General features: G+C 37.8%; 1 protein-coding gene across 1 annotated transcript in view; it reads left to right on the plus strand.

The window, feature by feature from the left end:
- The window catches only part of ATP8B4 (ATPase phospholipid transporting 8B4 (putative)), a 145,363-nt gene that overhangs the window by 116,183 nt on the left and 5,043 nt on the right, over window positions 1-24,137 (plus strand). Inside the window, 3 exon segments of the mRNA XM_025038751.1 lie at window positions 12,640-12,723; window positions 15,467-15,712; window positions 23,656-23,794. Coding sequence (XP_024894519.1) covers window positions 12,640-12,723; window positions 15,467-15,712; window positions 23,656-23,794 — 469 coding nt within the window.

Here is a 24,137-nt window from a genome sequence, read left to right on the forward strand (position 1 = left end):
TACAAGTGACAGTATGGCAATTATGTAATTGATAGTTGACTTGAGCTCTGAACCCAAGAAGAATATATATTTAGCGGAAGTATTTTTTTTGTTTTCCTATTTACATAGTAACCAATGAGTTTTCTTTCCTGTGCATTTCTAAGTCTTTATTGAACTGTTTTTGTATGATGACAGATAAGCTTGATGTAGAGATTTAATTCAGAAGTCTGAGAAACACTAACAAGAAATATTGAGGTATCTCTATTGGGAAGATGGTTACTCACCCAACATATCAAATGTAAAATTTTTAAATCAGGGAGAAGTAATCGATACTCTTACATCAAAAATATTTTGACAGTAGTTCTTTGGATAAAAATTGATATATTGATTATGTTGGTTGTAGGGAAGAAAACTTAGGAAATTTATAAATTAGGATTCTATTTGTACATCCATTTACATTCATTTTAAAGGATATTACTTAACTCTATCTCTTAGATATCAGGAAACTTTGACCCTGAGTGTCAACTGTGAAATGTAAGATCCATAGCATTTAAATATACTTATGAATTTAAAAAAAATGATATTATTAATTTAAACAACAAAAGAAAAAGATTGTCCTTGAAAATGAAATGGTAGCCATAACTCATTAGAGATTTCTTCAATTGTCCTTCCTCCCTTTTAGGTTTAATCACTGGTTTCAATCATATGCATGAAGCTATATTTTTTTCAATTATTTTATTCCAGAATAATTGAGTATGAATTAAATATTGGCATTTGATGTTATCTTAAAAGTACCAAGGGCGATTAGCAAATCCTGAATACAGGTTTTGTCTATCTTTTCTTTTTTCTGAGAAGTTGAAATTTCTTAAAGTGAGGCACATTTATCCACTTTCCTAGTTTTCTCTTTTAAGGATAACATTCCCAGAACTAACAACAGACTGTTAATATTTTTGTTGATATTTTTGGTAATCTCTAGATAGTTAAAATAAGGCAAAGTCTTGATTTTAGCTTCTCAGAAATAAAACTTTTTTTTAGCTCTACTTTGAGAAGGCAGTGCATAGGGATATTTATCAGCTCATAATTCTACCTTTGTCTAACAAAGACAAGTGTGGGAGAGTTGCCTGTGCCTTCCTAGGCTGGTGACTTTCCTTCCACCTAAGAATGAAGCAAGTCTATTTGCTAAGCGGTGTTTCTGAAAGATCCAGTTTTCATATTGCAATGGTTTAGTTAGGGCTTTTGGAAAATCACAAAACTATGAAGGGATACCTTAACCCTCACTTAGAACTCTTTGGACACAGAAGAGTTGTTAATGATTTGTATGTAAGACACGCTGAGACTGGATAGGCAGGTTTACTGCCAAAGTTGTCTTTATTAAAACTGTGAAGTTGAAACTAATGTTCAATGACTTCTAACCTCTACATTTAGGTGATTTTCTGCTCTGCTTTCAGGATCTGATAAACTGGTCAGAGTCAGATGTTAAGCAACTAGATTTTTTAATTCTCTTGCCAGTGTTCATGTTTAAAAAGAGAACAGCAGGAGAGAACAATAATTGCTCCAAAGACATGAGCATCTGATGGTTAAAACCATCTGTAAGACACATCACTTGTCGATGTGTTAAGTTCTTTAAGCGTTTGATTTTATTGCGGAAGGGCAGAGCTCCTGGGTGGGATTTCTGCTCCAGCGCTACTGCCATAGGAAGGAGATCCACCAGGATCTGAGTGACTGTTGCTGTAAGCCCTGCCTCTTCTAGGTCTCTATCTGATGCTCAGTGGTTGAGCCTCTGCAGATTCCCCCAGATTCACGTCAAGCAAGACCAGTTGGGCCTCCCAGGAAATGTCGTGTGGTGCTGGGAGAGCTGGATGTCCACTTTGGGCTCTCTTTTTTTCCCACTGGATAAACCACAGGCCCAGATAGACCCTCTTGCTGCCTGGAGGAGGGAAGACACAGTCAGAGTGTAGCTGCTCCTCTTTCCTTCTGATGTGGTCCTCCTCCTTCTCTGTGGTCCAGTGGAGTGCTTCAGCTTCATCCCCCCAGTTCGGGATTTTCATAATGGTGTCTTGTCTGTGGATAGTTGCTAGTTGGGCTTCTTGTGAGGAGAACTAATGTTGGGAATGACCAATGTTGCCATCTAGATGGCATTACTCCTGAAGTCACTTTTTTCCAGAGACCGCTTGGCTTCTGCCAGTTCCCTGGGGACACTGCCTACCTGAGATCTCTTGCTCTGTTCCAGGTTTTTGTTTTGTTTTGTTTTGTTTTTGAATTTAGGTTGCATATCTGTTGAATACCATTTTGTGGTTCACCTATACAGGAGAAATTTTTTTTTGTCTTTCCCTCTAGCTAGTTCTAAGGTTGAAATCCTGTTTTCTTGCAGTCTCTTTCTGCATGAAGATTTGTTTTTCCTTTACTCTCTTACTAACCATTCAGCCTTAGCTTTATCAGATTCTCTATTTGGTCTAATCTTGGCATTGATAATGACGTCTCTTACATTAAGTAGTGTCTTAGAGTCAATGAAATTTGGTATTATTTCCCAAACTCATTTGGCATAGAACCCTGTCCCACCCAAGCAACATGCATAATATGCTGTAGAACAGGTGCCATATGGAACCCACTTTGGGAAATTCTGGAATAGATGTCTCTATGGCAATAGTTTCAAAACCTGACATTGCCCTGCTATTTATTCTAGTTCTAATGTTTTGGAGTCAGTAAAATGTACAAAGGAAAAATGATGCTAAGACTATTATCTCCATAGAAACAAACTGTTTTTCTCCCATTTCAAAAACTTCCATTTTCTTAATTAACTCTAGTCTGGGAGACAAAAGAGCCCTGCCTTATTTGCTAAAGTGTGGAAGGTTTACATTTAAATTTCTGCAAAGTCTTTCCCATAAGCTCCAAACTTTTTCTCTGATTATAAAAATAATTATATGTGAATATATATCAACTTTTATATATCTGAGACTGTACCATTTGTATCTTATTTTAAAAAATCACATTTTGAAAAATCCTTCATTTTACATTCTTTAAAAATGTTGTTTTTCTTAATAGCATTAGGAACCATGGACTTCTTATAAATTATTTAACTATTCTGATTTTATGAACATTTAAATCGTTGTCATTTTAAATTGAATAATTCATTCCTTGCCCATAGCAGTGAGACATATGACACTGTCAATTTGCTAGTAGGAATACTCGTTTACCATCTTGGGAAGAGAAAAACAAAATGATAAATAGGAAAAGTCCCTACCCACCTGGAATTTGTTTTCTCATTGGGAAATAAAGAATCACATAAATAAATCCAATAGAAATAATGTAATCAAAGTTAGTATGAGAGCATGGGAAAAAATAATGTGTGAGGATCTGGAATAACCTCGGGGGCTCAGTTAATCTCAAGTGGAAGTCCGAGACCTGAAAATCTAGCTACCTGCAGGGATTCAGGGGCTGCCTTGTGTAAAGGTATGAAACTACAGAGAAAAAGGAGCAAAACCCTCCCCCTCATACCTGAATACTTTCCAACTGACCAGCAGTTGGCTGGATTTGAAATCTCTTTATAATTTCTAAAATCTTCAAATCAACTCATCCCGAAACACCTTTTAAAAACTTCATGGCATCGAGGGGAGGTCTTAACAGTATTGTGCACAGCAAGAAGTGTCATCTAGTGTAGTGGAATAGCACGAAAAGATGGAGACTCGGGAGTTTCCCAGCCCCACCGATAGGAGTGGCCTGGTGTCTTAGCGATACCAACAACTGGCTGGGAGGGCAATTCGGATATGGGATTGGGATCACTGCTTTTCCTTTCCTTGTTTTTCACTAGAAGGTCCTGATTAGCAACAGGTTTAGCTAAAAAAAATCTATTGGCATTTTTTCCTCAGCCTTGTTTTTCTAAGGACAATGTGCTGTACATGAGGAAAGTGAAAAGAAAACAACATATTTGGGAGAGACACTAGTCTTCGGAAAATGAGAATTTTAAATAAGGGACATGTTTGGAGTCACACTCTCTTCCTCACTGAAATCATTTGGCTGGCTTTGGCCTTGAAATCCATGTGTTGGGTGACAAGGCTTTATAGCCTGTAAAGCCCATTAGATAGCGGCTTACTTCCAGTCCGTTAAAGAAAGTTGGCCATTTGAGGTCTTTCTAACTTATGCCATCACTCTCCCAAATTGCTTCAGTAGAATTGAAAGCTCCATGGTGAAATGGAGCCAGTAGTAATACAAACAACAACAACAACAAAACTCTAAGGCCTGGAAGATTCCAGTAATATCAGGCGTGTGTTTAGAGGCCCCTCGTTGGTAGGCCTGATCATTAGTCACTTTAGTCACTTCTCTGTCCCATCCTGACAGGAGTGAGACTCACACATACGTCCTCCAGCACAGAATGTACAGTCTTTAAATTCTCATTCAGTTAATAAGAATAAACTGAATCCCAGTTTAGGGCCAAGTGCTTGGCTGGCCTGCAAGACACCAGAATGGACCAGAGGGGTATGATTCCTGTCCTCAGGGGACTTACATTCTGAAAACAATTTTATTTTTATAAATGTGAAACTGACACTGAATAACTCTGTAGTCACCTTTCTCTTATTTTTCCACCAAGAGTCTTTTTGAATTAAATTTGTCGTGGATGAGCCATGTCTTGGGGCTAACTCTGTCCGATCTCAGTATGATTCATTAGCACCTAAATATTTCTTCCCTGCACCTCTCCACAGATTGCTTTGAAGTAATCCACTCTGCAGCGGAAAACATCTGACCAAATGTAAACAGGTTATGCTTTCTTACATACAATGTTGACTTTTAAAAACACCAGTTTAATTACTTAACGAAGTGACATGTGCTATTTCTTTACTACCTTGGCGTGTCTCTCAGAGCCTGGCAAATTTTATCCAGGCTCTTACACTCTGGTGATGGCCCTTGTAGATTCTAGCCAATACCCTATCCTGGTAGGTGGGCTGGGGCAGATGTGTAAACTGATCCAGCTGTGGCGTGCGAAACTCAAAAGGGCCAGTGGGTGGGATTATTCACTGCCTGTGGGATGATGGCACTTAGGACATGTCAGATAAATGATGATGTGATGCAGGCTGGGTTGTGCTTGTTTTATGGACTTTCTTCTGGTTAACTTCAATATCTCGCCTCTGTTGTGATTGCTCTGGGACACATGAGGAAAGAATCTGCCTGGGAAAAACCAGTCTCCTTTCGCTTGCTTTGCTGGGTGGACTTTCCTGAGAGAAACAGCTGAGACACAGAACAAAAAGTGTATGTTTTGTTGAAATCCAGAATCTTTGCTCTGGTAGAGAATGTCAGAGATAATGAGTCCAGCCCTTTATCTCAGAGAGGAGGAACTGGAGTCCCCCAAGAGCTGAGGATTGGTGGTAGACAAGGCTGTGACTGGAACCAGAAACAGTGTGATATGACTATGGGGTGGGGAGATGAACTCCCTTTCTGAGAGAGAGCTAATGTCTTGGGCTGGGGGTAATCTCCCAGACCTTAGGCCCTTAAAGGGCCAGGCCTGACTCCAGGCAAACTGCTACCTGGAATTGTCTGGAAGCTTGAGGCCATCTTCTGCCAGCAAACACTCCAACCAAACTGCTACTGAGAGACGATTTAAATATAATCTGTCCCGATGAAATTTCCAACCAGGTTTCTGAACCAGAGGGGTTTGGAAAAATGTCAAATAAGTCTCTAAGCTGAATCATGGATCCTTTTTAAGGACATGTCTCACCCTTAATCTGTTATCAAAGCCAACATATTTTCATGGAGTCCACCATGGGTTTGTGTGGACTATTTATATGTGTAACTTATTTTAAAAGCACCCATGCCCTCTTTAATAAAGGTAAGCTGTTCCCTACCAGGTATAGAGCCAAAACAGAAAAAAAAAAAAAAAAAAAAAAAAAAAAAAAAAGAGAGAGAGAGAGAGACATCGGTTGAGGCCCTATTTAGGAAATTCGTGTTTGAAACTATGCAACTACTGGCACTGTGTACTTGTGAGATGATATTATCTGATGACAATTTATCATTGTCAGTGAGATACAGAGCTGCGTGTCTTTTTTTTTTTTTTTTTTTTTAATTCTCCTGTGATATGGAAACAATTATGTTGTCAAGACCAGAAAAACTTTAGTTCTGACAAACAATGTAAGAAAACTCACAATGAAGTTTGGAAAGTGACATGAAAGAGTGCAACTAATCTCAAGGCTTTGATGACTTCATGGACTTGGTTACCTGTGAGCCCATCTCAACCTGGTGTGGCGGTTCCCTCCCCACTCACCTTCCAGATGTGCCCTGTAGAAAACCCAGGGATGGGTGGGTGCTCCGGCTGGGGCCATTCCTCCTGGATCCTGCTAGTGAGTTTCTGCTAATTACACAAATCAGTAACAGCTGTGCTGAGGCTGAGCACCTCGTATTTATTCCAAAATGTGTTTTCTTTAAATGACAAATGTTTTGTAAGGCCAGAAAAAAAAATACTATTATATAGTTTTTCCCTGCAACACATAGCAAAAGGGGATACATGTCTCAAAAGAGGTACTTATTTGAATGAGGAGCTAACAATGGCCTCAGAGTAGAAAGCCCTTTGTAACTGTTTAAGAATCTTATTAAGGTTTATTTAAATGTAGTATTCTATAAATCATAGTTTGTGTTCTCCAAGCTTTTAGACTGTAATTTGTAGTTGGAGTATTTTTACTCTATATAAAAAGGTTGATAAGGTTGATAAATTGTCCCCACAAAGAAGGGAGCAGGGGGAGCTTTCCTTAAAAAGGAAAACAGTGAAGTCGGAGAGATGAAAAACTCTTTTCTCCCTTTTTTTTCTTCTCTGTGAAGAGACACGTAGGGGGGCTTCTAAACAGACTAATGGCATCTCACAAGAACACGGCTTTTCTCTCTCGTTCAGAATGTTGGAGATGGAGAACAGAACAGAATATTGGAAGTAGAGGTGGCATGACTGCCCCTAGGAGTACGGGAACCCTAGGATAAATTGTTTTTAATATTTATATTGAAATATTTTTATATAATAAGTATTATATAAACAGAAACTTCTGTTTATGTAAACAATTTGAGTTACCCAAAATCAGAGTGTCAGACTATTAGACTGGTCTAGTCTCATGCCAGAATGCTCCCCACACCGGAGGCTCCAGAGGAAGCTTCCTTCCTTCCTCTTCCACTCCTGTCATCTCTTTGGGACACGTGGTCAACCCACATGTGCATGCAAGGATGTACTTGCATGCGTGCATGCGTGTGTGCATGTGCGTGTGTGTATATGTTTGGCAGGAGTGGATAGTGGAGGGCTTGAGCATATCTGGAAGGGGAGAAACAGGGATGGGGTACATGTGGGCCATGATCGGGGCTAGTGTGCCCCTCCCAGCTGGTCCTGGTCACCAGATGGGGCCTTAAAATTTTTCTGAGAGTACCTAAGTGGAACATTTACTAGGATAACTATTTGAGTAGGTGGAGATCTCTTGCAAGAGGAGAAAGATGCCTGTTATACAATACTGCTTGTGAATTTAATTTTTGTAGAAGCCACTAAAGCTTAAACTGTGCCAGGCCAATGCACATAAACAAAAAAAGGTGTTTTTTTTTTTTTTTAAGGTGCACGACTCAGATAAACACATTTTTGTAGAGCCTGAGGCAAAACTAGAGTCAGAGTAAACTGTGATTGATATAATTAAGTATTCTTGAGGAAAATGTTTAATATGTCAAGGTATTCAGTTTTCTTTAAATCTTATTCTAATTTTCTATCAATTTCATTAAATTAGTAGTTTATTATAAAAATAACTATCTATTGTTAGTTGTAGCAATAAAAATTATATTTTCATTAAAAAGTATAACTAGTGAAAAAATATACCTTTTAATTTACGCATTAAACACACAATTTGAAGCTTGGATCCTTGCACGCTTCTCCCTCTTTACACCCTTCTTTCCCTCCCTCCCTCCCTTCCTTCCTTCCATAATAAAGGTGCTCAGCTATTGAGCACTAACTGTTAGTCAGATGCTGCTGTACTGATATTTACTCATTTTATTGAATACTCACAGCCTCCCTTGAATCCCCATTTTATAGCTAAGGAGCCTAAGGCTCCATGAAATTGAGTGTCTTACTCAAAGACACCCAGTTCTGTCTTCTGACTCTAACACCTTTACCCTTAAGAAATCAGCTTCCTTTCCTTGATCACTTACCACATACCCATGTGCCAGGCACTGAGTTGGGTTCTTGGGTCCGTACAGACGACTAAGTTATATAACCTGCTCCCAAGGAGCTTGCAGTCTAGTGCAGGCAGCCCTGGTAACTGGCACATAAATAAGTGTAAGTTGACAATTATGAAGCAGTGAGTGTGGAGTGTCATGGAACTACCAAGGAGTTGCTGGAACCCAACCCTGGAGGGTGGGAGTGGGCAGGGCTCAGAAAGACTTCCTGGAAGATCTGTCCCTGAGCTGACTCTTTAAAGATCAATCATAGTGAAGCAGGTGAAGAGTAATGGGGTAGGCATCCCTGCCAAGGTGACAATAGGAGGGAAGTCATAGAAGTGAAGAATGACTTGGGCAGGAACACAAGCCATCTGGCTTGGTTAAATCAGTGTGATTTGGGGATTAATTTTATGTGGGATGTTGGAGAGAGGGGGAAATGTAAGATTTCTGACTTGGGTTCTGAGAAGGATGTGGTGGTGTCAGAAAGGATTAAAGGGAACATGGAGGTGGGTGTGGTTAGGGAGGTGTGAGAATAAGTTCAGGTCTGGACATACTGAGTTTGGCGAGCCTGTGGCACATTCTCAAGGAAATGTCTAGTAGCACGTTAAATATGTAACATTTATAAAAAGTTCTAATTAATTCAACAAATACTTATAGAGCACCTACCACTGGCTGGACACTGCTGTAAGCATCAGAGTTGTAGTTGTGAAAAAAAGTCTCTGTTCCCTGGAGATTATCTTCTAGTAAGATGAAGACAGATAATAAAGAAGTAAATCAGTAACATAATTTCATAATTGTTATTAAGAAAGAATTGGGTAATGTAAAAGGTCTCATTGAGAAGGTAACATTGGAGCTGTGTCTAGAGCATTTAGAAGGAAACTTTCATATGAAAGCACTGAGGTTAAAGTATCAAGCGGAAGGCATAGCAAGTGCAAATGTCCTGAGGTAGGAATGAGCCTGGTAAGTAAGAGAAAGACAAGCAGTGAAACTGAAGCTCAGGGAGTGAGAGAGAGTGTGTAGTGAGGTAAAGTTGAAGAGGTAGGCAGGCATGGGATCAGGAAGGGCCTCAGGACATGGTGAAGAGTCTGGATTTCATTCCAGGTAAGATGGGAAGCTGTTGGAGGATTTTAACCTGGGGAGATGCTAATGACAAAAACCAGCACATGAAATTGCATTTATTGTACACTCTCAACTACATAAAACAAGATGGGGGAAAAGGCTTTTAAGGAAACTTGCCAAATGATACCACTGATAGTTCGTTTCATGCAGTATTCACTGTTATGAATGCTGAGGTCAGAGTACCAGGGCTGGAACTTGGTCATGACACTTGCTAGGCCAGCAGTTCTCAAACTTTATGATCTCCAGACCATATCCATCAATATTTATCACATTAGAAATTAAAATGGAGCAAAAATTTAAGTTTATTTACTAATTCATTAAAAAATAATGAACCCAGGATGTTTAATTAAATGATATATTTTAATGAAAAAAAAAAAAGGCTGTATTTTCCACAACAAAAAATAAGTAAGTGAGAAGAATGCAATTTTTTATACTTAATCTCTTATTATTTGTCAGAATAGGGGGCAGTTGGGTTCTCATATTTGGTTCTGCAATCAGCTGGTTGTGTTATTGCAAGTCGTATACATTTATGTGAGAATGAGAGCGAAGAGGGCAAATAAACAACTTCTTTGTATCATCGAGAAAAATAGTTTTGACACTGGATCCCCTAAAGTTTCCCTGGACCACACTTTGAAAATCTTTGTGTTCAGTGTGTGACATTGAGCAATCTCCTAAACTTGGTGGGCCTCAGTTTCCCCATTTATAATTTGAGGTTTGTTAATAGTACTGACCTCATAAGGTTGTGAAGATTTCATGAGTCAATATATGTAAAGCCCTTAAACTAGTGCCTGATACATAGTAGGTGCTCAGTAAATATCAGCTAATTTTCTTTTTTTTGTGATAATGAGTCACAGTAAAAACGCTTTCGAGAAATTGCAAAAACTCATTTAAGTTTTCTTCTCACTGCCCTTCATTTCCTCTTTTGCTTCAGTAGTGAAATGAGGCCTCAAATCTGAGTGCCAACTTGCAAATTCCGCTGTCAGACAACTGTAGGTTTTATTGCTAGCCAGTTTGCTATGATGATGGCACTTTATACCAGACCATCAGCTACTTACAGTTTAGCATGTCATGATTTCTCAGATTCTTTCCTTCTTCCTAATACATCATCTCTTCTCAAAGAGCGGGAGTTGGGTGGTAGATGAGGTGAAGAAAGAATAAGTGATTTGACAGTACCAGACTCTGCCTGGGGCTACAAGACTTCGGTTTAATTGCTTTCCCCACCTTATATTTTCCAAACTGCAATCATGAAATGAATTGATATATTCGAGGAGTGGAAGTCAGACGCCATCACCAAATAGTTGAAGATTTGTGTCAGCTACAGCTTTCTCTCTCCCTCTCTTTTATTTATGTATTTATGTATGTATGTATGTATGTATGTATGTATGTATGTATCTATGTATCTATGTATGTATCTATGTATGTATGTATGGATTGGATTGGGGTGAGTGAAATTCTCAATTTTGGCCTCACAGTGGAAATTACTTTGGAAAAATTTTAAGACTACTGATGCCTGGAGCATCCCATCCCCAAAGATACTGATTTAATTGGCCTGGGGTATGGCATGGACACCAGGATTTTTAAATCCTCCCAGTGTCCAAAGTGTTTCCGGGCTATGACTAAAAAAGATCACATGTTTTCTTTTTCATTGTAAAATATAATACAAAAAAAAGTATCCAATACATAGATGTCAGCTTAACAAATTGAAAGAGAAGCACCCACGTAGACTGTGATCCAGTTCAAGAGACAGAATATTGCCAAACTCCCAGAAGCTCCCCTTACATGTTCTCAGTCATACCCTTTTTCTAACTCTGGAGGTAACTGTTATCCTGACATTTTATAATCACTTTGTTGCTTTGTCTTTTAATTTTATCATAATAGTGTGAATCCCTAAACAACAGAATAGATTGGCACATTTTTTAACTTTATTGAAATCGAATCATACTTTTTTGTCTGGCCATTTTTTGGTCACCATTATGTATACTTTTGATTCATTCATGTTTTGGATATAGCTGTAGTTTCTTTCTTTTCATTATTCTATAGTATTCCATTATATGAATATAGTACTACAATGTCTTTATCCATTCTATGCCCGATAGATGTTTTGGTTGTTTCTGGTTTGAAGCTATTATAACCAGTGCTGTAATGAGATTTTCATAGGTCTCCTGATACATCATGGCAGACATTCTGAACTCATATATCTAGGAGTAGAGTTGCTGAATACATTCACTCATAAGAAGAAAGAAAGAGACCAAGCTGCAGTTCTGATGGACTCATAGGGTAGACAGGAGCTGGTATCTGGAACCTGTTCAAAACTCTGCTCTAGGCTGAGTCGCATACCAACCCTTGTTGCATACAACATTTTCTCCAATGTCACTTCTCAGTGAGACCCTCTCCAATCACCTTATTACAATTACAGTCCTCTCACATTTCCTATTCTCCTTTGCTTTCTAACTCACTCACCCCACATATACATTTCCTGCCAACATTAGAATGCAAATGTTATGAGGAATTTTTATCTGAATGATCATGTTGAATCACCATTGCTTACAACCTAGTACTTGGCACAAAGTGGTTTATTGTTATTAATTGAAAAAATGAGTGAATGAATGTATGATATCAGAGTGGTAGAAAAGATTTTGGTTAGAAGCTGGAGACCTAGGTTTTAATTTTTGCCTTTGCCTGTATTAAGCACTGTAACTCTGAAAGATTCAGTTTCTACATCTCTATCTACTCATTAACAAAATGGGGATATAATACCTGTTTTATATGCCTCATTGACTTTTAGTGAGGCTCATGGAAGGAAGTACTATATATAGGTATGAGGGAATATTTTTATTGTCTTACTTGTTTATACTCAATATCTTGAGTAGGTAGCTCCATGCACACCTTGTTTTAAACCATTCCCAAGAAAAAGTTTTCCATTTGAACACAAGGTAGAGCTGACAGGTTAATTTCTACATCTGCCTTTGAAGATTTTAGTGGATCGTTTGCATATTACTTAGGTTAGATCCCTGGACTCATTATAAGACATTGAAAACCTGAAGAATGAAATAACAACCCACCACAAGGGTCTAGGGCCTCATATGTGTCCAGCGTTGTGTTAGGTGTTCTATATATGTGATCTCCTTTTATCCCCACTGCAACTCTGCAGGGAGAGTATGACTTCATTTTAAGATGAAGAAATGCAACTTCAGAGAGATCTAGTATTCTACTAAGGCAGCAGAGATTATAAGAGACAGAGCCTGGGGGAGAGCCCAAGTCTGACTCTAAAACTGAACACCTGCCAACCTCAGGGAATTGGGTATTTGATCCAAGAGCCAACAGGTGAATATTCTCACTCCTATGGATGGTATTTCTCATGGATGTGTTATTTCTTTTCAGACTGTCTATGACCAGTGGTTCATTACCCTTTTTAACATTGTCTACACATCACTGCCTGTTTTAGCCATGGGGATTTTTGACCAGGTATGTGTTTTTCTCTATCTTTACAACTTATTTTGCTCTGTTGATGCCATTTAGTTGCTTCTAACTTCTAAGTGGAAGACACAAGTCATGGTTAGAGTCTTAGGAGTGCAGTTGTTTTAATAGGTTCTGCATGGATCAAAAACCCTTCCAGATCCCCTACTGCCCCCAAAGTATTCTCTGATTAAAGTTTGGCTACTTTCCTCCTAGAGATTCATACCCCACATTATTGTTCTTAAGGCTCTGAGACATCTCGCAGGAAATTGTCTTTTTAACTTTATTTTAGCTTAGCATTTCCCAAACTCATGTGACTTTTACTTATCTATTTTTTATATATCACTTATATTATATATGTGCCTTGTGGTTTACACACTGGGAAGTGCCTTATTAGCCTCCGCGAGTGTAGAGAACCACAAATGATAGAAAATCATGGAAGTACGTTGGAGTGCAGAGAGCTAGCATCTGCAGTGAGACTTCCTTGGCCAGCACAGTCAAGAACAGGAATTACAGGCCAGCAGAGCACCCTCCCGATGGGAGAGGAAGACACGAGTCCTTCAGCCATAGAGAGAAAGGGTGCAATCATCTTTTGTTTAGCTCGACATGCTTGAGAGGAGAGAAGGGAGGGAATCAATTATAAAACATGGTGGCTCCTTGGCACACTCAGAGCCTTGGAAGGTATTTCCTGGAAGAGGAAAAAAGTCTGACTGCCCATGGGGAAGTCAAGGCTAGCCAGAGGACTTTCCATGGCACAATTAGAGTGTATTATTTAAAAAAATTTTTTTGAAGTATTTTTAAGGAGACCAGATTTTCTCCAGGCTGTTGTTAGACCCCTTCGTTAGGCTTCATTTTCTGGCCCAAAGCCATCGATTGCAAAATCTTCACATTATGAGCTCACTCCACTCCCCCATTCTGTGGCTTGGTAGTCAGTTGTAAGGCTCTCCTTTCATATGTAAAAAAGGCAGTTTGTGAATGGCGTATTTTATGGAATTCTGCACAAAATAATAGACTCCTTAGATGTAAAGGATTGAAGCATGTTTATTTCCAAGTGCCCATGTTGACAAGTGTTTCTTTTCTTGGTGCTTTGTATCTTCCCAGAATATGGAATAAAATAATAAAAATAAAGCACTTTCTGAGAAAGGATGATTATTGTGCAATTTGAAAAAAATATAAGGCACCTATTGCCATCCAGTTGAGTGCCCGCTTCTCTCCTTTCCTACTTTGTCATCTTTGGTCCTTAAACTGATCCATCACGGGATCATGGAATGCTATGCTGGAAGCGCCTCAGTAATCACCTATAGATCACTCATTTTATAAGGAGAAAGCCAAAGCTCAGAGATTCAATTCACTGCCCTAAAGCCATACAGTCAATAAGTTATAGAACTCAGCCTAGCACCAGGCCACTTGACTGAGGTTGCTATGCTATTACTATTGTTTTTACCATCATTATTTTATTTGTAGCAGCATCTGTTATTTATCACTTATGGTGTGGCAAGAACTCTGCTGAATACGTACTCATTTAATCATGAGTGGTCCTATGAGGGAGGTGCTATTGTTAGCAGTTCTGGAAATGAGGAAACTGAAGCTCAGACAGGTTCAGAAACAGGTACAAGACCATACACCTGCTAAGCTGCAGAGATGGAGTCTGAACTCAGGATTGCCAGGTTTCAAAGCCCGTGCACATAACCCCACCGGTCACTGGACTGGAGAAAAAAGCACCTAACAGATCTCAAAACAGGACTTCTGAAGTGAATATATCAGTGTTCTTCATGGGACCCTTTTGGCAAGACTCAGACCACCCCCTCCTCCCCCGCCCCAAGCAGGAAGGAGAACTTGATCTGCCCTAGAGTTCATGCCTGTGTCCCTTCCTCTTCAGCTGTCTCTCCTCCATCTATAGGCCTCTAGTGTCCCCGGGGGTCAGTCCTTGCCATCCTTTTTGGTTTTGGCATTTGACTTTGGTGCTTACAGTATGGTCATCAGCATTACTTTGGAGGTGGTTGAAAATGCAGAGTCTCAGGCCCTACCCCGGACCTATTGAATCATAATCTGTTCCCCAGGTGATTTGTGAGCACATTAAGTTTGAGAGGCACTGTTTTAGTTTCTCCCAGGACCCCTCTTGGGTCCAAATATATTGCTTTTTCATTCTCTCAAAATTCTTTGCCCTGAACACCTGGTAACTGCCATTGAAATCTTCACTGGGTAGAACACTCATCTCTTTAGGTTCAGCTCCCTTCCCAAATGGAATCCCACATGCAATTTCCCCCTTTTTTCTATTCTTTTCCTCCTGCTCACTCTCACCCCAAAGTTAAGAACTCTGATTGGCCAATTCCAACTCTTCAGCTCTCTGCTGCCATTACCTGGTCACTATCACTCACTGCTTTGGCAATTAACCCCTGTGGGCTCATTGATTGCACTGTGATGTACTAGAATTCTGGGAGCACGACTGCCGCCGCAGTAGAGTATGAGAAAGAAACTTCAATTTGAAGCCAAATATCTGGGTGCAAGTCAAGTTCTGGTTCTGCTATAAGAGCTGTGTAACCTCTTATGAATCTCTCTCGGAGACTCAAGCTCCTCCGTTATGAAATAGGGATCATTTTAGTATCCTCTGGGTTATTATGGGAATGAAAACAAGATAAGTAGTGCATGTGAGGGCACTCTTAGACATGCACTTGCTATTTCTAGAGAAAGGGAGATCAGGGCCTCTCTGACTTCTCAAGCCTCCCCCACTGAAGCAACACTCTGTTGACAGGATGTGAGTGACCAGAACAGCATGGACTATCCCCAACTCTACAAACCTGGACAGCTGAATCTACTTTTTAACAAGCGTAAATTTTTCATCTGCATGGCACATGGGATCTACACCTCCTCAGCTCTTTTCTTCATCCCCTATGGGGCCTTTTACAGCGTGGCTGGAGAAGATGGGCAGCACATTGCCGACTACCAGTCTTTTGCAGTTACCATGGCCACATCTTTGGTCATTGTGGTCAGTGTGCAGGTAACCCTGTTGGTGAAAACATCTTAACTTAATAGCTTTTAAAATGATTTCATTGTTGACTGATTTTGTTTACTTAGTGGGGGGGAAAAAACCCTAAAGGAATGCTGGAGTTTTCTTTTCAACTACATGTTTTGAGACAGATGTTCTATGAACCTATTTTGGTAATCATTTCAGAATATATGTAAATCAAATCATCATGCTGTGTGCCTTAAATTTATGTAGTGATATCAACTATTTCTCAATAAAACTAAAAAAGAAAGAAAGAAAGAGAGAGAGAGAGAGAGAGAGAGAGAGAGAGAGAGAGAGAGAAAGAAAGAAAGGTTCAACAGGAAGGCAATGACCAAAAAAATAAATCAACAGACAAAGGTGAAAAGAAACCAGACAGCAACGAGAAAGGAGAAAGAAAGAAAGAAAAGAAAGAAAAGCAATCAAGCAAGCAAACAAGAAGCTTTAACAAAAATTACCAGATGTGGAGAATTAGCATTAGGTGTCTATGAACTCCAGTTAGTAGAAACCTCACAATGAATCACTTCTTGGGGTTGAGCATTGTATGTAAAAAGATACGATTACACTACTACTTAATTCTGGTGTTTGCGGAAGAAAACTTTTCCACTTGTAACAGAAAGAAAAACTTTCCCATGATTTCTATAAGACTTAATAATTTCTAGGTTTTAAAGTGAGATCTAAAGTTTATTTGGCAATTTCTTGGAATTATTCAAGAGGTTCAATGTTTTATCTGTGGCACCTCTGAATCTCAAGTTCAGAGAAGCTCTTCTGGCGGGAATGATATTTGATGTTCTGTTGATCTGCCTGCACTAGGCATCTTGAGTTGTGTTTCTACTTCCTTTTTAATGCAAATAGTGAACAATACTACTGGATATGGAGTTAAGAGTTCACAAAAGCTTTCTGACCCATTAAAATCTGTAGCTCTGGGTAAGTACAGCAAGCAATGCGACTTCTGCTTTCTTTTTTTTTTTTTTTAAGGGACAAGTATCAATCAAGGGCCTAATTTTTATAGTTTGAATTGCCTTTGATCAGTCATTTTTCTATCCTATAAACAATCTCTTTTATAAATCTTAGCTGCTCATATCCAACAAAGGATTTCATTAAACGTAGACTTTCCCTTCATGACTCAAATATTTATTAGGTTGGATGGATTAAATGTAAACATACCACTTTTAAAGGGCATCTCTGCCTTTCCTTGGCCCATCTAAGTGAGTATCATTAAATCCATACCAAAGCATCTAACACTTGACTTCTTGGGAGTTCAAAATTCAGACTCAGACAGGTAGCCTCCAAAAGCAGAACCAGACTTCTTCACTCAAAAAGGAGTTCTCCTTGTTTGTTTCACAACTAAATAAAGCATGCTGATACTTTGTGAACCTTCTAAGCCTAGTTCAGTTCTGCAGCAGAGGAGATCATGGAGTGACTTAGAAGCATCTGACATAGCTAAGGCATTCATCAAGAGAGGCTATTACCAAGAGGTCTATATCACCTCACAATAAATTTTTGCTACATCTTTTCTTATAGGTCTTGCCAGTACATTGGGCACTACTTCTGTTTTGTTTTGTCGCCATTTGTTTTTTTAACACCTAACACCGAGCAAACACTGTGTATACTCTTATAGTTCCAGCCCAGGGAATTGGGTAACCTACTCCTTGTCATGAGGGCACATTTCCAGTCTTCTGGATCCTCCTTCCAGTGGCAGTGGCAGTTGTGGGATGTATAGGGACATCTTTTTAGTGCTAACAGCTTATTCACCTCTAGATCAGGCCTATTACTTGATGCTCTAAGAGATTATTTGAAAGGTAGTAACAGATAAAGGGCCAATATTTGAAAAAAAAAAAAAAAAAAGCAAAGGGAAACTATTTTTCAAACTGTCCTTAACATTATCTGTTATATAAGTGAGGGGAAAAAATTTACCTAGAAAATTCATGGTAGATATGACAGGCTTTGTATGTTTTTAGTGAAACTAATTTTCATGATTAACTCTACAATTTTTGGTTAGCTTTATCTTTTTATTTAAAAAAAAATCTGTTGGTATTCTTGCAGATCTTTTTCTCTTTTTCATTTTGCAAACCTCTAATTTATTTTCTTACATGCTATCACAGCAATGCCAATGCTATGTTTATATATTAACTTTAGATTTAGGAGCTGTTTCCTCCATAAAGCACACAGTTCTTACTACAGTTGGATGTTACACTTACATTTCTCCTTTTTTCATAAGATGCAAGATCATAGAAACAATTTTATCTTAAAAACATTGTTTATTCACAAAAAAATCACAGAATTTTGCATTCTGTTATTTTGAGTTTTTAAAATAAATTATTCAAAATTTCTTACCTTGATTATCAAAAGGAAAAGAGGGAAAAGAGAGGCAAACATGGCCCACTTGCTTCTTTCTGGGCTTCTGGTTTTTAGAGTAATGATAGCAGCTCACATTAATTGAACATTTACTATGTAAATGAATTATTACTGAGATAATTCCATTATCTCATTTACTCCTCTTCATAGTCCTCTGAAACATAGGTACTATTACTATAGATGAAAAAATAGACTTGTTCAAGTCACATGGAAAGTGGCAGGCCAGGATTTAAACACAGATTTGATCTCAGACCCCCAAATCCAAAGCCAGGTGGGCCTTTTTTATAAAGACAACTGGAAGCTATGGTCCTCTGCAAATATACAGCAGTTACAGGGAACCCATGGTCCGCTTTTTTCTCCTATGAGGGGATACCTAGGACACCAGAACCATCCTTGAATAAAATGGGAGAGAAACTCGTAAATAGATGATAAACACACGGATCCTCTTTCAACATCAAAATTTCAACTTGAGGAATATACTGATTCTTAAATCCTGTGATTTTAGTCTAACATTTATTTTTATTTCTAGGAAGCCCTAAAAATGTCTGCTTTATCACAGAATTCTCAAACCTTAGTGTGTCTTAGTTTATAACCATGAAAGCTCAGCAATTTTGGCTTTAATCAGAAACTGCTGCCTTAATATATAGAAAAATAGGTTTCAGGGGTTTTGTGAATAAGCTCACTTTGACAGTGGCATCAATATCCTTTCCTCGCTGTCTAAGCTTGACTTGTCATTGTGATAACAATCCCCATGACATTTCCATAGAGACTATTTCATGGTCTATAAATGCAGTAATAAATCTTATGTATGTGTCCTGCTGATGCTATAGGCCAAACTTCAGCAGTCTCAATTTTTGTTAATATCAGGGTGTTTTTTTTCTTCAGTTATTTGAATTATAAAATGCTTCTTTTAACATTTTAAACAATATAGAAATGTTTAAAATAAAATAAACCATCTTCCTTTCCTTTCCTATACTACCTGGTTAACTACTATTATGATTACCAAGCTTAATCCTTCCATAATTTTTTCTTCGCTTTGAGCCACATACACATGTATTCAAGAGAAAGGGATCATAGCTATGCATATTATTCTGTAATATGCTTTTCTCATCTAATGAGATATTCTTGACAGCTTTCCAGATCAACACATTCAGATTATCTTAGTCTTTTTAAGAGCTTCACAGACTTCCATAATATGGATATATAATCACTTATTCATCTATCTTATATTGATAGATGTTCAGGATGTTTCTTTTTACTTTCTTTTTTTTGTCTTCTTGTTATTGAAGCAATGCTGCCACACATCTACTTGTACATATATTTTATGTACTGTCAGATAAGTTCCTAGAAATAAAATTTCTGAAGTCAGAACTCCTAACTTTTTCGAATCTGATGGAGAAAAATGGTATTTTTTTCATTGCTGTGTCAGAGAGTACATACTTTTAGATTTCATAAATATTGTCATATTAATTTCCAAAATATCTTTAGTTACAGACAACAGAGACTTCTTTAGTTTAAATTTTAAAAACTTTATTAAAAGCTACTAGTAGCTTAAAAATCTTCAGAAGAGCTAATGAAACACGGAGAGCCACAGCAAGGAATAGCCACTAGAAGCAGCACCCAACTACGTGGGGCTGCATGGTTGTAGTGAAAACACTACCTTACCACCTCTTACAACTTGGCTTTGATCACACTGGATGATAGGTCAGCCACAGAAGTCAAAGAATCATCACCTCTATCACAAGGCTTGTCAAATGCTGAGAGAAGTGTATTAATGTTTTCCACTGTGAATATGATTCTTATCAAGCTCTCCTATGTTTCTTGGAGATTTTACCTTATATAATTTGAGGCTATATTATTTGCCATCTAATGGTTCTCAATTATTACTTGTTCTCTGTAGCTTTTATATTTTTTTTATGCTAAAACATCCTTACTTTTTCTTTCTTTCTTTCTTTCTTTCTTTCTTTCTTTCTTTCTTTCTTTCTCTTTAATTCTACCCCACCCCCCCAACCACTTCTACCCCTGACCTATGGATGTTGCTGTTTCCCCTTAAGAACTGGATCTCTGAAGGTGGGGTGTCTCCTCCCACACGCTCACAGCATGTACCAGGGACGCTGGGGCCTGGAGCTCCCCGGGGCCTGGCATTCCTTGTGCACTTAGGGGGCCTGGCGCACTCGAGGTATGGTCTGTGGCTCCACCTGGGGCGAAACCCAGGACCTCCTGCATGTAAAAGCAGATGTGCTAACCACTACACTATAGAGCCACCCCCAAAACATCCTTATTTAAATCTCAATTTTCAATATGTTTTACTTATATTTTTAGTATGCATTTGCCTGGTCTATAATCTGGGTCCATCTCTTCATTTTCATTTCTTTTTCATCTCATTCTGTTAGATTTTTTCCTTTGATAAAGTAGTTAAGCAACTTATTTTCTTATGATAACATACATTCACCTTGTTTCTTTCATATTATTACTTTTAATTTTACCTTTTTATTTCCATTTTTTCCTTTACACACTTGAAAGCTTTGTGATTTTTAAATATCCTGCTTGTCATGAATAATTTACAATACTATTGTATTCCCATTTTACTAGTGATTTTTCCCTATTTTCATAGTCTTTTAAATCTCTATTTCGATAGTAACATACCAAAACTAAATAATAACTATATCATCCATCAAATATTTCACAATTCTGTTTTACACCTTCCCTCACCCACTTCCAGGTTAAACAGTTTTGGAAATGTTTTTACTTTACTTCTTTCTCCCTGCCTCTACTCCTCTTCCCAACTTTTGTATGTTAATAATTCAGAATTTTAGTTCCAGGATGTCATTAAATGTTTCTTTAACATATGTTTTTGCAGTTGTAAAATTCTTCCTAAATTGATACTGAGGTTCATACTCACATAGTGACTCATTTAGAACCAACTATAAATTTACAAGAATCATTGCTCACCACCATGTTTATGCTCTTTGTCTACCACTGTTTTGTGGTCTTTGTTCTGATTTAATTTTTATTGGTTGCAGCAATTTCCTTGAGTAATTTCTTCAGAAACAGCACGTAGATGTTACACTTTTGAGCTCAAAGCTTTTCTCTGTCTTTACTTTTGAATGATATACTTACTGATGGGCATAAGATTCTTGAGTCAGAGACTTTTTCTTTAGGAACTTTATAAATGTTCTACTATATCCCAGTGTCAGTGTAGTAGTTTGAGATTAGGTTGATTCTCTTTCTTCTAAGTAATATCTTCTCTGTCTAGAAGCTTGTGTTCTTTATCTCTGGACTTCACAAATGTCACCAGAATGTAACTTCTTTCATTAATTTGCCTAGGATTTAGATTACCCTCCATCATCTGAAAATCTTTGGTTTGTTATAGCAGAGCGGTTTCCTTCTGTCATTTCTTTGATTGTTACCTCTCTATTTATTTCTTCTTTTTTAATAAAATGCTTTTTTTTTTTTTTTTGGTATATTGGGCCCATGGATCTGACATCTATATAGATTTGCCTCCCTTGTTGCATATCTTTTTGCACATGGTTTCCATTTCTTCAAGTTATTGCTCTCTTTTGTGAGATACTATTTCCATTTTTTTTTTCCAGAATATTAATTCAATTCTCATCAGTGACTATTCTTATTTGTTTTCTCTATTGAATTTTTAAGTTCAGAAATCATTCTTTATTTCTTCCAGAATTTTTTTCTGGGATCTAATTGCATCCCCTTAAGAGTTCTCATTACTTTTTTATTTTTTATTTTGGTTATAGTGCTTGTCTGTCTTTTCCATTAGTTCTGCCTCAATAAGAGCCACTCGTTCTTGTTTTTTTTAGTTGAGTCTTAAATTGTGATTATTTTTTTGCCAGCTCATATCCGCACAGTCCAGGTTATTGGTATCTCTTGAACTGACAGTTGGTAGAAGGTAGAATTTGAGATCGTGGTCCAACATCTTAGTAGCCAAACGAACTGGAAAATCAGCATCTCTTTGCTGAGGTTTGGATGGCAAGGCTTTCTGTTCTCAGGCATGTCGAGGTAAGAAAAAGCTGTCCCTTTACAATCTTTGCAATTTATATCTAAGGCTGCCAGCACCCTTTTAATGGGGCAACATTATTTTTTTCCTAACAAAAAATATTTTAACGTAGGAATCAATGTGGAAACATTACATTTAAGCGGTAAAATTCAGGTTACAAATGTAAGATAAATATCAAACAATATCATACTTCTGGTTTAAGGGAAAGCATAACAGTGTGACAGTCATGGTTAACACCTGTGTTAAGTAAAGAGAGAAATGGAAGAGGTATCAAAGAAGTATGTAAAGATTTAACAGTTCAAATAATCCTTAGCTCTTCTGATAAACTATAGATGGGAAATATGTGGTAAATATTTCTATAATATAGTAGTTTCAGTCCACCAGTTATCATTCCGTTCATGCGTTTAAAGTAACGACAATTGTTTTGAGCATTGGAAACTAGATTCAAAGTAAGTCTTTTCTCAACAAACTAATAATAATACTATGAATCCCTTACATTCAAAAATATAGTTTAAATTTGGAAAATTTAAAGTAAAGCGTACTTGTTTTCATAATTATTTTCAGATACAATAAGACAATACTACTCTACATAATTGGTATAGTTAATTCTAGTTACCATATTTTATATCTGTTGGTTATCAGCAGCACAAATATTTTGCTTTAATGGGGCAACGTTTTAAAGGAGAGTAAACTTCAGGTGGGAAGGATAAGTATATCTCCATATGCAGAAAGGATGTATTTATTATGTAGGTAGGCAGGCAAGAAATCTGTGGCTTTGCACCAGACTGCTAGAAATGCAAACCTTCCTTGGATCATTTCAGACTTCTGAAATGCAAATAGTGATGCCAGCAGCATTTTATTATTTTTTTTCTCTGAGAACTCAAGGGTTCATATTCACCACTGGCTTTCTTTACTATCTGATAACAACAGGCCACGTGTGCTTTTTCCGCTTTTTCGGCTACCCTGCCACAATAAGTTATTGGAAGGGAGAAGGGCTTGTGAACCTGCTCCCAGGTCACCATGAATCCCAACTTCTGAATATTATACCAAAAGAGGATAAAGGATTTTTTTTCTTATTTAAAAAATTTACAAGAAAAATTCATCAAAATGAGTTCGAATCTTGATGTAAAACAGATTATGCCTATGTAAAAATGGTCACAGGAAAATTTATGTATGGATTATAAAACATTACAGTTGCTCACAACAGAAAATACTTTTTCCAACAGAAAAATTTTGAAAGCAATTTACAGAGTAACATTAAAATTAGAAACCATTCTGCTTTCTTATCGCTCACTTAAAAGAAGTTTAACAATTTATCTCCTGATTCTGACTCAACCTTGGAAGATATAATGGCTTAAAGATATAAATTCTAAAGTCAGTTGTCTAGCAGAAATGCCAAGTCAGTCTCTTGAGTTGCACAAAAAGTGAGAGTGCCTGTAGTTGGCTGGTAGCTAAACAGGTGGAAACATCTTTTTCACAAGCAGTTCAGGAGAAACATCACTCAGTAAAATGATGCTCTTTTCATTCTCAAAGAACTCCCTTTTGCATGTGACTTCATTTACAGATAGCCTTGGATACCAGTTACTGGACTGTCATTAATCACGTCTTCATCTGGGGCAGCATTGCCACTTATTTCTCCATTTTATTTATAATGCACAGTAATGGCATCTTTGGCATCTTCCCAGACCAGTTTGCATTTGTCGGTAAGTGAATCCTGCTGTCTACTGGGGCCTAGCATCATGCTGTCATTTGCCTTTGTAATTTATTTTCTGTATTAAGTGGACTAGGGATGACCAATAATCCTTTTTCTAGGAATTGTATAAGAAGCATCTGAAGACTTCCAGGCTTGAAAAGGGGACCAAAGATTAGTTTCTGCTGTCCCTACTAGATAAAGAAGAATCACTGGGATAGCTGTTTATATGTCAATAGCCCAGATGAAGTAATCTACCCCTTTGCAAACAAGAGGCATAGCATATATATCATGGCTGCCTGAAGACTTGTGAAAAGTTATACATGATAGAGAGGAGAAAGAAAAGCTAGGCTTTG

Source organism: Pteropus alecto, unplaced genomic scaffold (genome assembly GCF_000325575.1).
Source record: "Pteropus alecto unplaced genomic scaffold, ASM32557v1 scaffold86, whole genome shotgun sequence".
In the NCBI taxonomy this organism is placed as follows: domain Eukaryota; kingdom Metazoa; phylum Chordata; class Mammalia; order Chiroptera; family Pteropodidae; genus Pteropus; species Pteropus alecto.